General features: G+C 46.8%; 1 protein-coding gene across 1 annotated transcript in view; it reads left to right on the plus strand.

The window, feature by feature from the left end:
• The window catches only part of LOC110559604 (aldehyde oxidase 2), a 67,854-nt gene that overhangs the window by 34,720 nt on the left and 14,635 nt on the right, over nucleotides 1–18,499 (plus strand). Inside the window, exons 17-24 of the mRNA XM_060368397.1 lie at nucleotides 3,430–3,525; nucleotides 3,889–4,017; nucleotides 5,894–5,968; nucleotides 7,110–7,162; nucleotides 7,962–8,076; nucleotides 11,264–11,329; nucleotides 11,444–11,632; nucleotides 16,090–16,257. Coding sequence (XP_060224380.1) covers nucleotides 3,430–3,525; nucleotides 3,889–4,017; nucleotides 5,894–5,968; nucleotides 7,110–7,162; nucleotides 7,962–8,076; nucleotides 11,264–11,329; nucleotides 11,444–11,632; nucleotides 16,090–16,257 — 891 coding nt within the window. The remainder of the gene's footprint in view (nucleotides 1–3,429; nucleotides 3,526–3,888; nucleotides 4,018–5,893; nucleotides 5,969–7,109; nucleotides 7,163–7,961; nucleotides 8,077–11,263; nucleotides 11,330–11,443; nucleotides 11,633–16,089; nucleotides 16,258–18,499) is intronic.

Here is an 18,499-nt window from a genome sequence, read left to right on the forward strand (position 1 = left end):
ATACATACATACATACACACATGTACGCACACAAGCACACATGTAAGCATAAACACATGCATGCATACATGCATATGTACACACACACACTCCTGTGAAAGGAAGCCCCCCTCCCAAGGAAATAAAAGCAAATCGTTTGTCAGCTGAAGTCAGGATACCCCTATTCACTCTTGGCCTGCCATAGTGTCAAGTGTGTGACACTAAAGTTGTTCAGCCCTTCTGAGCTTTAGCTTCCTCAACTGTAGAGGGAGACTAACAGTAATGCTCTTGGGCTTAATGAGGACTGGCTGAGGAAATTGAAGTAGAGCGCTTGGCAAGATTCCTGGGATATTCTGAAAGTCAACCAGGGCAACCCCAAGCCCTTCCCAGGAGAGCCCAGACGTGCCTCTCAGGGCTCTCGCTCCCCTGACGGTAGGATAAGATGCCCTCAGCTTAGGAGTTATATCCCCGCTTGGGTCCAGTATGACCATTCTGTAGAAAGTTTCAAGGGTAGTGACCACTTGAAACTGGGCTAAATACATGGCAGAGACATAAAGGACCCTGGTTTTTCCCTGCCACCAGATATTGTATCTTATCAGACTTCCCTGAGGAGCAGCTGGGTGATGGAATCAGTCATCGTACTAACTGCCCAGAGTTTGTGTAGACCCCACAAGTCAAGGGTTAAGTGCCATGGCCTATACCCACTTCTGACACTACCTATAAATGGCGCTCCCCAGCTAGTCACGCTTCTGCCTCCGTGACTGACAGCTGAGAGTTTTTCACTGTGCCAGTTCGGTGTAATGATTTTATAGAACTCACAGAGCTCAGGAGAGCCTTTCCCATTCTATCATCATTACTGGCTTATACAGATCGCACAACTCAGAGCAGCCAATGGAAGAGATGCCTAGGGCAGGACGCTAGGGAGGAACAACGAGCTTGGCTTCCAGGTGTTCACCCCAGGAAAGCGCACGGAACCCAGGAAGGTGTGATGGGGTGACATACACCCTTGCCAGGAGCAGGCTCACACACACAAGCTGCCCCCTCACCCTATGCCCGTCCCAGCACGTCCACAGTATCACTGGCAAAGCCTAGCACTCTTCAAGATCTGGGAAGTACCGTGCCAGGAAACAAAACTAAGTGCCTAGTCTCAAAACGACTCTACAGCTCCTTCTGTGCGGCCACTTCTCACCCAAAACCACAGCCCCTCCGCTGCCCTTCCTAGGTGCCACCTTCTTACATCACCACATTAGACGGAAGCTTTACCTCCAGTGGTAACTTTCAGTTCCCATCTGAAAGGCCTCCAGCTTCCCCACAGAACTGTAAATTGATGTTCCCAAGAACCCTAGGCCAGGCACGGAAGGTGCCATTCCAGGTCAGCTGGTGCCTCACACAGCTGGAACACCTCCTCGCTAGCGTGAGAAGCAGAGTGGACCACAGGCCGCAGTGAGTAAATACTATGATTAACACCATGCACCTCCAGGCTCCCTGGCTGCTCCACGCCGTCCTAGAGCCTCCGGGCGTCTCTAGAGTGGGAGGAAAAATTCCACCTTTCTGCTCACCCGGTTGAACAAAATCTACGTAAGATCTGTGACTCCATCCTGCTCAGAGTTCTCTCTAGGACACAAAGTCGCTCCAGGCCACCTGCCCTGTTTGGGGAGTCTTGGGGCAGAGCTTGCCATGTTCACAAGGTGTCCTGTAGTGGCTACAGCAAACTATCACATGCAGCCCGGCTTGGTGGCGCATGCCTGAAATGCCCAGCACCCAGGGAGGCAGAGGCAGGCAGATCTCTGTGAGTTCAAGGCCAGCCTGGTCTACAAAGCAAGTCCAGAACAGCCAAGGCTACACAGAGAAACCCTGTCTCAAAACAAACAAACAAACAAACAAACCAACAACAAAACTATCACATGCTGGGCAGCTCAAAAAATATGTATGTATATCCACATGTGTGCGTGCGCACGCATACACACATATACACACATAGTCTCATAGTTCTAGAGGCTGGAAGTTCGAAGACAAGGAGTCATTAGAGCTGCTTCTCCCTCCAGGGCCTCCATGCTCTTACAGCCTCTGCTGGCTCCTGGCCCCTGTTGGCTTATGGCAGCATAACTCCACTGGCTGCTTCCAGCTTCACAGGCCACTCACTGTTCCTGGTGCTACCCCCAGAGTCTGAGAAGGACACCAGTCGTGGAATTTAGGCCCCACTTCTACTAGTCTGGCCATCTTAAATAATTGTATCTGCAAAAACTATTTCCAAGTAAGGACATATTCTGAGGTTCCAAGTCGACATGAACCAGGGAGGAGGAAACCACCGATGCAGCCAGACCGTGGAAGAGAAAGTGTGGAGGAGGTGATGGCGCTTTCCCAAATATGGACAGGTGTTGCAGGGAGTCTTAAGAGAGTGGAGACTGGTGGTTGGAGGGAAGTGTAAATGCTGGACAGTTGGAGAACAGGCTGAGCCAGCCAGGAAGTGAGGATGGCGAAGCAGGAGCCAAGGTCCAAGAGGAGTTGTGGTAGGATTGGGATCCAGACACAAGCAAGGGTAGGAGAGACCAGATCCTGAAGGACCTCTGTGACAGTTTCCCGACCCCATTCCTTGTCACTTCAGGGGACCCTGAGGAGCACAGAGGGAGCTGGATCTGATTGCCTGGCTCTCACAGAACCCACATTCCACACCCTCAAGCCACTGAGCATTCGGCCCCAAAATGCCTGGACTGCAGCCTGTGTCCCCACCATCTGTGACTAGCTTGAAGCAGAACCACACCTTGCTCGTGTTTGTGTGTCTAGACAGAGATCAGGGTGGGAAAACATTCAACTCAATAGCTTTACAATTAACTCTGTTTTAGGCAAGGGCCTGACTTCCAAATAGTTGGGACCAGTTGGGTGTGGTGGCACATGTCATTAATCCTAGCACTTGGGAGACTGAAGCAGACAGATTTCTTTCTCCGTTCAGAGCCTGCCTGGTTTATATAAGAAGTTCTAGGCCAGCTCTGTCAAAACAGACAAACAAATAAAACAAAAACAGGTTCCTAAAACAGGGAAGTTCTTTAAAGTCAACTTTTAATAGAGTACAACTAAAATTGCAAAGTCTTACCAGAAAACATCACATCTCTGACCTCCCTGCTCTGAAGACTGAGAATTAACCACCCCATTTATTTTTCTAAATTTTTAAAACTTATTTTATGTATACGAGTATTTTCCATGCATGTATATATTTGTATCAAGTGCATGCACTGCCCATTAAAGCCAGGACAGGACGTTGTATCTTCTGGAACTGGAGTTTCAGACAGTTGTGAGCTGCCATGTAGGTGCCGGGAATTGAACCTGACTCTGGGAAGATCAGCCAGTGCTCTTAACCCCTGAGCCATCTTTACATCCCCTCCTTCATTCCTTCTACTGAACATACCTAATGGCCAGCACTCACCAAAGCACACCTTCTGGAATGTCTTACAGGCAGCTGCTCTCGTTCATATCTACACTGATGGGTCTGTCTTGGTCGCGCATGGAGGCAATGAACTGGGACAAGGTATTCACACCAAAATGTTACAGGTAAAACAAATAAAATTCACCCATTCATCTCTCCACACTTGGTTGACATGTCTGAAACGTGGGATATCTGTTGAGGTAAATGGTGACTGTGATTCAAACTAATCTATTGGAGTCTAACCACTGGAATCCATCCCCAGGACCCATGTGGTGGAAGGAGAGAACTGACGCCTGAAAGTTGTCCTCTGACATCCATATGGATGCCACGGCGCACACATGCACACACATGCACACACAGTCACAGAAACTAGATTAAAATGTAACAAAGATTGTTTCTTAAATAAACTGACTTCCTTTGGTGTGGCCAAAATGGCTTAAGCTTCCTTAGACATCTTTCCTGGGTTTGAAATATGTCCCTTCTCACAGGTGGCCAGCCGTGAATTAAGAATACCCATGTCCCACCTGCATGTCTGTGAAACAAGCACAGCCACGGTGCCCAACACGGTTGCCACGGCGGCGTCCATCGGAGCGGATGTCAACGGTAGAGCTGTGCAGGTGACTGCTCTGCCCCTCCCCCTGGTGAACGCCACCGCACCTCTGGTTTTCCTATCTGCCTACAGGTGCTATGGTTGACTTCAGGGAAGTGACCCGCCACTGAATTAGTTGCTTTTCTATTACTGTGATAGAACACCCTGGCCAGGGTGACTTGCAGACAGAAGGGTTTTTCTGGGGCTTTTGGTTCCAGAGAGATAAGAGCCCATCTCCTCGGTGAGGAAACAAGCTGCAGGTAGGCATGGCAACTGCAGCAGCAGCCGGACGCTCCCATCTTGGACCGCAAGCAGGAAGCAGAGGATGAAGTGGGGATGGTGGGAGTCTTTGAACTCTTGAAGCCCACACCTTAGTGGCATACTTCCTCCAGCAAGGCCATGCTGCCTAAGCCTTCCCAAAACAGCACAAATGGGGAGCAAGTATTCAGATGCCAGAGATGACGGGAGACGTTTACCATTCAAACCACCACAGTTCTAAACAAAAGCTTAGACAACCAACATATTGGGAGTATATGTCAACTAGCATAGAGTGAGATAACGCATAGACCCAGAATATATGGCTCAGACACAAAAGTCCCTTTCATGCATAGATCTGCATCCAGAGGGAGTCTTTGGTCAGTCGGGCATCCATATTAATTAATAGTGCTTCCGATAGCTTCAGGGTGTGGCTTTCAAGGAAGCTCTGAGCTTCATCATTTCAGTGGCATGAAGTCAGAGTCGTGCACAAAGAAGACTCCAAGCCAGACCCGGAAGGGATTCGAGTTGCTTGCACTCATAACCCGTTAATAAGAGTTTTAGTCTCCAGCTATGTCCACCTACAAGGGTGGTTGTTGGACACAGACCATGGGGAAGGCTCATGCCCAGCCGCTGTGCAGGAGGGAGACTGCTTTTGGGTGAACACGAACTCTCCTGGAAGACACTCAAGAAACTTTAAGCCCCAACAGTGTAGAACCTGTTTCCCTGGCCAGGTGAGCTCCTACTGACCAGACCAGACCGGCAGACAGTGATTAGAGACTTGCCACCAGTGTCCCCCACAGAACACTGAGAGCCACCTTCTCTCAAACTGTTTTAACTACCTGCAAAGTAAAGGGTTTTTGGTTTGGGTTGGTTTGGGTTGGGTTGGGTTGGGTTGGGTTGGTTTGGGTTGGGTTGGGTTTTTGAGACAGGGTTTCTCAGCTGTCCTGGACTAGATTTGTACACCAGGCTAGTCTCGGATTTGAAGAGATCAGCCTGCCTCTGCCTCTGCCCCTGCCTCTGCCTCTGTAATGCTGGGATTCCAGGTATGTGTGACTGCACCCAGCTCTAGTTCTGTTTTTTTTTTTGTTTGTTTTTGTTTTAAGATTTACCTTTTTATTTTATATGTAGAGGTGTATTGTCTGCGTGTATATCTTAAAATCAATTTTCTTATTTTTTTCACTTCAAACCCAAAGCCAAGGCCTTTAAATAGCAGTTTCATGATGGACAAAGGAACAGATGGAGGGATTGGCGGAAGGTTGAATGTTTTAGACCCAGAAGGATGTTGGCTTGTCATTGTAACAAGCACAAATCTGAATGAAAAGATGATGCTTGTTCTATTTATTTTAAAAACTGGAAAACACAAAATAAAGTTTAAAAATGCAGTTAAACAAAGAAAAGAGGGAAGTAAAGCCAGATAGTTTGTGAAAGAAGATCAGAGAGTAGAAATTCAGGGTATTTTCATAGGAAGTGAAGCAAGATGGGGAGAGCAAGCCCTGTACTTGGTGCTGACCTCAGCCTGGGCTGTGTTATCTTTTGTTCCCAAAGTGTGAGGAGCAGGGGCTCTGTGAATGCTTGCTGACCCATGGTCACCAAGGATCCAGTGCCACAAGTCCTAACCGCAAGGCTTTCTTCTTTATTTCTCCAAGGACGCCTGTCAGATCCTTCTCAGACGTCTTGAGCCCATCATTAAGAAAAACCCAGAAGGGTCATGGAGAGACTGGGTAAGCGTTCCTCTTCATCACTGTGTGCAAGACAACAATCCAGACCCTCACTGAGTACCGCAGCACTGAGAAGCCACCCTCGCAGAAAGTCTCTCTGTATCTGCAGCCTTGTTCTCCAAGTGAGCGGGTTTCTGTTAAGGTCGAGAGGGATACAGGTGTCTTGGGTGTGTGTGGAGAGCACACACAGGGAAGGGCAGTCCCTGAGGAGAGAAAAGAGTGTGTGTGAGGAATATCCAGAAGCCAGCTTCGCTTATGGAGGACAGAAGAGGAAAAGAGCCTCCATAGCCACACAAAACAGCGATGCTCTGAGTAAGGAAGAGACCTGGAATGTCTCAAAGGAAACCACTCACTTAATCCAACTTCATGATGTCCTACACTTTTTCACTAGAATTATTATTTCACACACCTTATATTGTAATATTTAAAAACTAACACCAAATACCTTTCCTTTCTTTTTCTTTTTCTTTCTTTCTTTTTTTTTTTTTTGTTTGTTTGTTTTGTTTTGTTTTGTTTTTTGAGCCAAGGTTTCTCTGTGTAGTCCTGGCTGTTCTGAAACTCGCTCTGCAAACCAGGCTGGCCTCGAACTCAGAGATCCACCTGCCTCTGCCCCCTACGTGCTGGAATTAAAGATGTGCACCGCCAATGCCACCTGGCCCCAAATACCCTTTATTTAAAGGTTTATTTGTTTCTGTTTTGCCTGTGTGAGTGTTTCTCCTGCACATATGTAAGTTCACGTCTTGCACACAGCGCCTTCGGAGGCCAGCGGAGGGTGTCAGGTCCCCTGGGACTTGAGTTACAGATAGTTAGGAGCTGCACCGTGCGTGCGTGCTAGGAACTGAAGCAGGGCCATCCTCCAGGGCAGCCAGTGCTTTTTAACCACAAGCCATCTCTCTAACCTCCGGTCCAAGTAACACTGGAACTTACTCCCTAGACCAGGGGTAAAGCATAGGCTTTCCGTCTGTATTGCTCACTCCAGACTGATAATGTCCATCGGAGGACAGTGTCAGTATACCAGCTGAGGGAAGACAGGCTGTAACGGGTCTGCACTGAGGGGCGGGTGTCAGTTTTCATCTATAAGACACGCTCATTTCCACCTGACAAGTGGTATATTTAACCTCTCTTAAATACGCCCATTCCACAGATAGAAGCAGCCTTTGAACAAAGAATCAGTCTTTCAGCTACTGGATACTTCAGGTAAAACTCAAAGTGATACCTTGGCTTAGTTAAAAGTATATGAGGTCGTCCAGTTGCTTTGAGCTTCAGTCCTCACTGATAAATAAGATTATGTTATAGAATTATGGGGGGGGCATCTATTCTAGGCCCCTAATTTTATGACTCCACATAAGCCTGAGTGGTATAGTTAGATAAATATCAAACAATGAATAACACTCTGGTTTATCTGCTATCATCTACATTTATTTTTTGTTTGTTTATTCTGGTGCTAAGATTGAACCTAGGACCTTGTGCACGCTAGGCAAGTACTCTACCACTGAGCTACACCCTCAGCCCTTACTGTTCTTCATTGTGAGTAGTGAATAGACACCATCATCAGAACTAATGTGCCACTCAACTTTATCAGTCTCCCTTCCTTTATTGTAAAACCTTTCTCCCTTGAAGCAGGTTTTGGGGAGCAGAGTTAAAATCCCTTGCCTTCGTTGCAATGTTGATCAACGAGGGGGGCATAAATTTATGTTAATTAAGTACATAAAGCAAAGAGAAAAGCTGACTATCAAATTCAAGAAGGATATGGCACTACTGTTACAATTTAGCCAAATAAATCACCAAACTATGGTGGTTTATTTATGCACGAAAGGACATGTTCATCCTCTTGAACAATGGCAGATAACCACTGAGGTGACTACAACGGAATGAGCAAAAAAAAAAACAAACCTACTTGAAATAAGCATCAACCAGCTGAAGTGTTATTGTAAATTATGGTAATTACATTGTTTTTGTGCTCCTTCCCCCCATCTAAAAAACTTTATTCCCTCAGGGGCTACAAGGCCTTCATGGACTGGGAGAAGGGAGAGGGAGACCCGTTCCCATACTATGTCTATGGAGCTGCGTGTTCTGAGGTTGAAATTGACTGCCTGACAGGTGCTCATAGAGTGAGTCAACATTGCCCTCAGCAAGTTAGATCTACAAACTATGTGGAAAGTAGCCCAGCGCCATTACATAACATGCAAAAGAGAAGAGCGTTCTTTCTTTCTATTCCAAGGGAATTTCAAGAGATTCGGTCCTTTCTTGGAATTGTTGTAAAAGCATCTTTTATTTGCCAGACGTAATTGTTGTCTAGGTTTACTGCTAACCTAGGCCTAGTCCTGGAAGCATCTAACCTCTGCGTAATCTAAGCCTAGACAGTTTTCAGCCTCTGAGACTTACTGCTGAATATGCTCACCCTTTCTAGTTTTTTCTAAACTCTGGCTGGCTGGTTCAACCCAACTGTTCTGGCTCAAGCTCCTCCCCAAGCTGACTGATTCAAACTGCCTTCTCTCAGCTTCTAACTGAATTGTTCTGCTTGGCCTCAAACTAACTCTAGCTCTAATCTCTTTGGGATATATGTCAACACGGTTTGTACATTTTTCCCCGGGGGTGGGGCATGCCATATGGCACACGTGGAGATCAGAAGACAACTTGTGAGAGATGACTCACTCCTCCACCGCATGAGTCCCAGGGATCAAAGTCAGGTTGTCAGCCAGGCGTCAAGCACCTTTAACTGCTGAGCCATCTTGCCGCCCTCTGTGAGATAATTTATTTTCATAATTTGCTTCATTTTACTTTGTGTGCATTGGTTAGTGTGAGGGTAACAGATCCCTTGGACCTGGAGTTACAGACAGTTGTGAGCTGCCATGTGGGTGCTGGGAATCAAACCCGGGTCCTTTGGAAGAGCAAACGATGCTCTTAACCAGTGAGCCATCTCTCCAGCCCCAGTTTGGAATCATTTTTTAAGAGGAAAACTCACATGATCATAGATTACTCATGACTCTGTTTCCTGGAGTTTTTTTACACTGAGACACAGGTAGATAATGATATTTGTGCAGCAGCCTGCCTCAGGCTCCCCTCAAGGCCAAGTCACTAGAGGTTTTGCATTCCTGAGGCTCCATCTTAGTAGGAAGCTGGTTTTGGCGACAACCTAATCATAAGACCCTCCACACTGAAGGGTGTGTTGCCAAATTTAGCAAATAAAAACATGAGGTGGCTAGTTAAACTTGAATTTCTTTTTCTTTTTTGTTTTTTGAGACAGGGTTTCTCTGTCAGCATCTCTAGCTATCCTGGAACTCACTCTGTAGACCAGGCTGGACTCCAACCCTCTGAGATCCACCTGCCTCTGTTTCAAATAAATAACAAATATGTTCCAGCATAAGTATGTTCCACACAATCCTTACTTTATCTGTCAGCTCTGCCTGGGGGCTTTAAGGTAGATCCCTAAAGGAGCAAACACAGAGATCTTCTAGAGTTGAAGGTCTCAGAGAAGTTAAAGTTTGGTCTTTTCTGTGCCTTCCAGCTTATATGTATAACTGAACATCCAAAAATTTCAGTATGATGTTGATCCTTTAAAATAGTTTGTTCTAGTCAAAGACACTAAATGACTGGCCCACTGTGGCCAGTTCTGTGATGCAATGTCACCTGGGATGTCTGTGGCTGGTATGCAAAAGCCTCCATCTGCAGTGTCTCCAGCTCTTTTCCCTCTCCCAGACCCACAGCACAGACCATGCCAAATGTCAAGGTAAATGTACAGTGAGGAGGGATGAGGTGTCCCAGCCTCTACCCAGGTTGAGAAAGTTTCTAGGGCCCAAGAAACCAGGATTTGAGTTAGAATTGCCAACTGGGAAATGGTGGGAAACATCTATAATCCCAGCATTTGAGCAGCTGAGACCCCAGGACCACAAGTTCAAAGCCAGCCTGGGCTACATAGCAAAACTCCATTTCAAAGGCTACAAAGAGAAGGACTAGGTATATAGTCCAGTTGATAAAATATTTGCCTATCATGAAGGAAGCTATGGGTTGCATACTGATCCTTAGAACTGCATGAAGCGAGGTGCTCCATGATTATAATTCCAGCCTTTTAAAGGTGCAAGGCAGAGGATTTAAAAAGGCCATTTACAGCTAGGCTCTAGGCCAGCCTGAGTTCCATGAAAACCTGTTCAAAGGATGTAAGGACAAAAGGAAAGAAGGGAGGGAGAACAAGAGGGAGGGAGAAACAGAGGGAGGGAAAGAGAGAGGGATTTCCAAGACTAGAAAGGAGGAGCACAGATATTAAGACTAAACAGAGAAAGATGTTACCAGAATCAATACAAAGGAAAGTCCAGAGGTATTCCTGAAATAGTCTAATAATGTTCCTGACATGACCTAGAGGTATTCCTGACATAGCCCAGAGATGCTCAGGAGCTTGCTTTCTGAGGCCCCCAGCAACCAGTGAGAGTGTACACACAAACACACACACACACACACACACACACACACACACACAGAACAGAAGAGCAGGATTGTTTCACTGTTTCTCAGAGAAGGAAGCAGATCCACAGAGTCTGAGTTTGATAGCTGGCCTCAACACTTACCCTTGACCCCTTCTAAAACCTCGCAAGCCCCTAAACATATACATGCCATCTACTAGATGGTTTACTCAGTAAAATGGCAACAATGCCACCTGCATCCGACCCCTGTGGGAACTAGATACACTCGTGAATTCTACCTGAGCAAGGAAGCCAGGTAAAGAATCAGGTGGACAGGCAGGCTCGATTATTTACCAGGTGATTCACTCACACAGCCAACAGGCCCTGGACTCTGGCATCACTTAGCAGGAGTCAAAACAATAAACACAGAAACCCAGCCTTTTAACGATCTCCCAGGTCGGTGCCAGGCCTGGGGCTCCACGTGGAGCCTGTCAGATGTCTTTTAATACTGATAAGGTTTGGGACAGTGGTTCTGGAATAGCAAGAAACTCTTTGGAATTCATTTCTTCATTATGGGGGAGGTTGGCATGCATGCCACAGCACAGGTGTGGATGAGAACTTTCTGAATTCAGGTCCAAGATGTGGGTCCAGGGTTCGAATCCAGCTGTGGTAGTGATTACCTTTATGTTGTGAGCTAACCTGAAAATAGCAATTTATTTTTCATTTTTAGTGTGTGTGTGTGTGTGTGTGTGTGTGTGTGTGTGTGTCTGTGTGTTACTCGGATCAAGCCCAAGGCCTTGTTCATACTAGACAAGCGCTCTAACCCTGAGCTAAATCCTCCCCCCCCTTAAAAATAGTATATTTCAGGTTTTTACAAAGAGGCCATTTTTGTCTGTCTCAGAAAATCAGAACAGACATTGTCATGGATGCATGCTGCAGCCTGAATCCCGCCATTGATGTTGGCCAGGTAGGTACAGGCCCTCCTGGGGGAAACCCTTTCGTAAGAGTGGCTGAGAGTTCCGTAAAGACCTTCTCACACGGATACGTTGCCACAAGGCTTCAAATTGCCCCCCCCCTCCAGATAGAAGGCGCATTTATCCAGGGAATGGGCCTTTACACCACCGAAGAGCTGCACTACTCCCCTGAGGGCGTCCTGTACTCCCGGAGCCCGAACGAGTACAAAATCCCAACGGCCGCCGACGTCCCTGAGCAGTTTCACGTGTCCCTGCTGCCGTCCTCTCAGACCCCGCTCACCATCTACTCCTCAAAGGTAAACGCCTGTCCACCCGTCCCGCCACCCTGCAGCAGCCTGCAGCAGCCCCGGGAGCACGGCCGGAAAAAGCCACCCAGGAAACGCTGCGGGCCAGGAGAGAGAAATGCCCGCCGGGAGCAATCCTGGGCCCTGGGTCCTTAGTACCTTCTTTCCCTGAAACTTACAGAAAAGCTGGGACTTCTTGAGAGAATAATACTGTTACTTTAAAGCTTTGTCTCTGTCTCCTTCCTTCCTTCCTTCCTTTTTTCCTTCCTTCCTTCCTTCCTTCCTTCCTTCCTTCCTTCCTTCCTTCCTCTCCTTCTTTGTTTTCATTTTTAATAACAAGGTTTCTCTGTATAGCCCTGGCTGTCCTAGAATTCATTTTGTAGACCAAGCTGGCATTGATCAGAGATCCACCTGCTTCTGCCTCCCTTGACCACCACCACCACTGGCTCTTAGTTGGTTAGTTAGTTTGTTTGTTTGTTTGTTTGTTTGTTTGTTTGTTATGGAACCCTGACCCCAGACTCGCTATGTAGCCAAGGATAACCTTGAACCCCTGACCCCCCAGCTCCAACTCCCAAGGGCTGGGTTGACAAGCACGTGCTACCATGCCCACACCTCACATCTAAGAACTGATGTATTTATCAGGATCTGGAAGAACAGCCCCGGCTCCATCAGTAAAATGCTTGCCTTGAAAGCATAAGGTTGTGAGTTTGATCCCCGGCACCCACATAAAAATTCTGGGAGTGCTGTTATACTCCTGAAACCCCAGCCCTGGGGAGGCAGAGAACGGAGGATCTCTGGGGCTTTCTGACCAGTTAATCTAGCTGAATTGGTGAGCTCCAGGCCAGTGGAAAGAGGAGGATGGTAACTCCAGGATGTCTAGGATGTCACTCAAGGAGGTGAGTGGAGGAAGAATGCAATATTGAGCTGGCGTGGTGGCTCAAACCAGTAATCCCAGCAGAGGGTAGGCTAAGGCCCACTTGGACTATAGAGAGAGTTCCAGCTCAGCACAAGCTAGCCATGTCTCCAAAAGAGAAACAAACGAACAAACAAATAAAACCACCACTACCACCACCACCCCAAAACAACCCTAACAAAACCAAAAGAATAAATGAGATTGAAGATTGAAACCGTAGGCATCAGTGGACGGAAGGCCTGGATTCCTCCCACAGCCAATGGTCCTCCTTTACGATTAGGTAAATTGATACCCCTGGGAGACTTAGGGTCCTCAGGCAAACCCAGGAAGGAATCCAGAACAGCGGGTCCCAACCTGTGGTGAGATTTCCTACACCTGACCAAGACAGACAGACAGGTGTACACACACACACACACACACACACACACACACACACAGGACATGGAGGATTGATAACATCTAGGTGCATTTCTGGCTGAAAGGATTTTTAAAAGGATTTTACAGCAATGCTCCCAGGCCAGGGGTACGGCTAAACAGCTTTTAACATGCAAGACAGCCCCCACGATAAAGAATCATGTGACTTCAAATGTCAGTAGTGTCAGGAAGCACAGACACAGGCCAACCTTTAATAATGACTAAAGGAAAGGAACAGCAAATTAAGATAAAGGTCATCTTTGTTTGCATCGCTTTATGCAGATCATGACCAACCTCAGATGGAAACTTCCACAAGGTGTGAGGTGTAAAGTCTTACCTAAAATCTTGGGAAACTTCTAGCTAGGCGTTGTAAGGTCTCAAACCCCGAACAAATGTACAACTGAGTTGTCTACTTAATATATCAAAGTGGACCTGGCCACCAGGTTCTCCCAGCATGCCTCAGTCACTACTGTTAAAGGCTTCACCTGGCATGCCCTGCCCCCTACCTTAAACTTCTCCAGCTGAGAGGCTGGGCCGCCCTTCCCCCAGTTGCCCTTCCTATATAATGAAGTCCTATTGTTTACCCTCTCCTTTTGGTCTACCCTCTACCATCCTGGCCTCTTGGTCTCCTGGCCCTTCCTTCTTCCCTCTCCTCCTGCAGCCTGGCTCAGGGTCATATTCATTCTAGGCTCTCCCAGATGTGTCTGCCTCTGGCTATGCTCTCCCTTTTGTCTACAATAACTTTCTCCTCTACTGTACCTAGAAGCAGTAATGCCCTTCCTTTTTTCTTTCTTTTTTTCATTCAAGAGTAAATTCTTTTTTTTTTTTTAACAAAAATATATCTGTAAGAATTTCATCATTTCCAAACTGAATCCCCACTTGAGCCTAAGTATTGCCTGAAAACTTGGGTTGGCAATGCCATTCCAGATCGAAGAGAGGAACATCAATAGAGCCTTCAGACTCTTGCTGGACTAGAAGCCATCTGATAGGAGAAGGCCAGAAGGAGCCCAGAGCCTATGAAGAACAGTTTCAGGTTGAGAGTTTCCAGGCAGGACAGCCAGCATGGTGGGCATGCCTGTAATCCCAGCATTCAGTAGGTAGAGGCGGGAGGATCATTAATTTAAAAACAAAAAACAAACAAACAAAAAAACAAGGGCCAAGAGGATCATGGCTGTGCATACCTATAATCCCAGCACCCAAGATGTAGAGGCAGGAAAATTTGGGGATGTTCAAAGCCAGCCTGGTCTACTCCACAGCACATTTTACAGTCTGGGTTCCACGCGAGATCTCGTCTCAGAAGCCAAAAGGTGGAAACAGAGATTGGGAATAAAGGTTAGAGAGATTGCTTACAGAGATTGGCCCCTGGTTCAATCCTTACCACCACCAAAAACAAAACAAACCCATGCATACATGAAGTAAATATTGAAAAAGTGAATGATCTGGGTATTGTGGGTGCATTCACGGACAGTAACAATTAGCCAGAAGCAAAGAACAGCTGTCCCCTCAGACAGAACATGGAGGGTCTCTTTCTCCTCGGTCCCCGGCACTCCTCTGCTTGCTGTCCTTGAACTGCCCACACCTCACTTGCATTCCCTGCCTGTTGCCTGCACATGAAAGTTTACCACCTCCCTGGGTCTTCCTGTCCTCAAGCACTGTGCCCATTAGTTGGTTGTCAGCTAACACTAGCCAGAGACCCCTGGGAAGAGGGAGCTCAACTGAGAAATTGCCTCCATCAGACTGGCCTGTAGGCAAGTTTGTGGGGCATTTTCTTGATTAAGGATTGATGTGGGAGGGCCCACTGTGGTCTGTCCCACTCCTGGGCAAGTGCTCCTGGGTTCTGTAAGAAAACAGGCTGAGCAAGCCATGGAGAGCAAGCCAATAAGCAGCGTTCCTCCATAGCCTCTGCTTCAGCTCCTGCCTCCAGGGTCCTGCTTGGATCTCCTGCCCTAACTCTCCTTCATGATGAGGATCTGTAAGCCAAATAAACCTTCCCATGTTGCTTTTGATCACGCTGAGTTTTGTTTTGGTTTGGTTTTGGTTTTGGTTTTTTGAGACAGGGTTTTGAGACAGGGTAGCCTTGCCTGTCCTGGACTTGCTTGGTAGACCAGGCTGGCCTCGAACCCTGAGTGCTGAGATTACAGCATGCACCACCATGCTTGGCTTGACCATGCTGTTTTATTCCAACAATAAAAGCCAAACTTAGACAAATACCCCACTTCCCTTAGCCTCAGCATCACAATGGGAAGTTTCTTCATGAAATTGTGAAGTTCAATCCACTGACGGTTCTAATCAGGATGCCATTCCCTCACCACACAGAAACACATGTAAACCTTGTGTGTGTGTGCATACATGTAAAACACACATGCATCTCTTTCCCATAGAACAAATAAATACTTAACCCAGACACAATTGAAGATCTAGAAAATTCAAATTTCTTAAAGATTTCTAGGAGTTTCACTTGGTCAACACGCTGGTCAAGAAATATTTGAGATGTTTGAGAAGTGATTTGTTAGGGTTGTGTACCAGGAATTGGGGATACAACGCTCAACAAGATGAGGCCCTGTCCCCAAAGTAGCTCACTCTCTACTATAGAAGCTTTTAAAACTAATGAGTCGGCTAGGGGGTGGTGGCTCACACCTTTAACCCCAGCACTTGGGGAGGCAGAGGCAGGTGGATCTTTGTGAGTTCGAGGCCAGCCTGGTCTACAGAGTGAGTTCCAGGACAGCCAGGACCACCCAGAGAAACCCTTTCTCAAACAAAACAAAAAAAGATGTGTTTCAGAGGCAGGTGATTTCTGAGTTCAGCCTGATCTACCTAGTGAGTTTTGGGCTAGCCAGAGACACAAAGTGAGACCCTGTCTCAAAAACAAAACAAAACAAAACAAAACAAACAAAAAAAAAAACAAAACAAAAAAAAAACAATGAGGAGCTGGAGAAATGGCTCAGAGGTTAGGAGCACTGGCTGCTCTTCCAGAGATCCTGAGTTCAACTCCCAGCAACCACATGGTGGCTCACAACCATCTATAATGAGATCTGGTGCCCTCTTCTGGTGTGCAGGCAGAACACTGTATATGAAATAAATAAATCAATCTTAAAAAAAAAAAACAAAAAACAATGAACTAGCCAAACATGTTTTCTTGCAGGGCCTTGGCGAATCTGGCATGTTCCTAGCGTCATCTGTGTTTTTTGCCATTGCTGATGCGGTGGCTGCTGCACGCAGACAAAGAGACTTAGCTGAGGACTTCACAGCGAGGAGCCCAGCGACCCCAGAGCGGGTGCGGATGGCCTGTGCAGATCAGTTCACAGACATGGTAGGGTGTCGCTTTGTCCCCATAAACTCCCACAAACTCACCCCTCCTTCCTGCTCCTTTGGCTTCTTGAATCAGTTTGTGACCTAACCTGTATCTGGTTGATCAAGCTATAAAGTGATACAAACAAATCACACAGCCAGTTGTGGCGGAAGGCTGAGGCAGGAGAGTTGCCCAGCACTGGGTCAGACATTCATCCCACTCTCCAGAACACAGCAAAGATGACAGTCATCTGCCACAGACTAGCGCTTCTTCCGTGGGCAGTGTGAGGGGCCCGACGCCCCTGCAGGTCAGGGTTCCTGCCTTGCTTATCACGTGGCCACTGTAAGATCACGTTGTCTCTTACTCAAAAGCTTAAGCACATGTGACCTTCAAAACAGTGCTCTGGGTCCCATTTTACAATAATAAGCATCCTTGTCTGGGATGGAAGCTGAGCTCACTGAACACGCGTAATAAAGGGCTCCTTGGAATTTTCCCTGAGGCTCTTGTCCTCAGCCTTCTCACAGCCTGGCTTCTGGAAAATGGCCTCCTGCGTTTCCAGACTCGGAATGTTTTTCACAATCGTCTTGTTTGGCAGAGCTGTCACACACAGTGGAAAGGAGTGAAGCATGTAGCTGGTATTCGCTCTTCAGGACCAGGCTGCTGGGCTCTGAGGCATGTGGGGTGAGACAGCGCTTTCTGGCAGGTCTGAGGGTTCCTTGCTGAGACCTGGCCAGTATGTCCTTGTAAACACCAGTTGTCTCCTAATTAAGTGCCCATCAACCAGGTACTTTTGTCAACTGAGAGTAGTCCCAAATATTCTGAAATATTCATCAATGGTTCCTAAATATCATTTCATGGTAAAACCGATATTTGATATTATAAGGCTCATTTTAATAGTGTTTTACATGTTGTCTTTATAATAGTAACACGTGCTATGCTTGGTGGTGCCCTCAGGAGGGGCAGGTAGGCTTGTGAGTTTGAGGCTAGCCTGGTCTACATAGTGGGTTTCAGGACAGCCAGGGGTACGTAGTGAGACACTGCAAAAAAAAAAAAAAAAATAAGAATAACACATGTCCACTTTGGAAAAGCTGGAATAATTTGAAAAAGAGTAAGATAGAAATTAAAATCAACCATAATCCTTTCGACTAGAAATAACTGTGATTATGTTTGGTGTGCGTGTGTGTGTGCGTGCGTGCGTGTGTGTGTGGCCAACCTTCCATTGCCACCAGCAATCTTATGCTGAAAGAGCTAAACTGTAGTGTGGAAAGCCTTTTCCACACCCAGCCTAGTACAAGAGCACCACCCTAACGAGATCTAGCTGCTTCTGAGAGGAACAGAACCCCCCCACCCCGTTCTCCATCCAGAAGCTGAGCTCCAGAACCCTAGCCAAAGTCCAGAACCCCGCCAACCTTCCTAATGCTGCGGCCCTTTAACATAGTTCCTCATGTTATGGTGAACTCCCAACCATAACATTATTTCCATTGCTACTTCATAACTGTAATATTGCTACTGTTATGAATCATAACGTAAGTATCTGTGTTTTCCAATGTTCTTAGGCAACCCCTGTAAAAGGGTCATTCAACGCCCACATAAATGGTTGTGACCCACAGATTGAGAACCGTTGGGCTAGGCTGGCTGGTCTGTAAGCCCCAGAGACCCTCCTGTCTCTGCCTCCCCAGTGCTGAGGTCACAGGGCCTTTTGCATAGATACTAGGGATCCAAACTTTATCAACTGAGCCGTCTCCCCAGCTCCTGTGGACACACTTTGACCAGGATTTACTTTGTGTATATTTACATGTACAGCTTTTCTTATTTGTAAACTCATTTTACAAAATAGGCATGCCCCGGATATGAACTCCTGAAAGGATTTGAGTGGTATGGTTAGAGGGCTTCTTCTGAGCTTTCATCCCTAGAAATCTGAGTTGGGAAAATACTTTTCCCATGACCTATCACTCAAAGATCTGTATTAAAATGAAAAAAAAAAAAAACACAAAAACAAAAACAGAATCTCTCCCCACATTTACTCATCACATGTACCCATCCTCTCATGTACCCATCATCACGTGTACCCACCACACCTAGGAGAACTTAGTCTTCTGAGGCACAGAAGACAGTTTTCCCCCACGTAATAAGTGAGGTTATCTCTGCCACTGAAGTGAGCTAATTCAAGCCAAATTGGGGGCAGCTCTCCAGCGGGCTCACCAACTCACCAACTCACAGGAGAGGGTCAGTGAAATTGCCATGCAGAGGGAGACAGAAAAGC

Source organism: Meriones unguiculatus, chromosome 15, assembly GCF_030254825.1.
Source record: "Meriones unguiculatus strain TT.TT164.6M chromosome 15, Bangor_MerUng_6.1, whole genome shotgun sequence".
Classification (NCBI taxonomy): Eukaryota; Metazoa; Chordata; class Mammalia; order Rodentia; family Muridae; genus Meriones; species Meriones unguiculatus.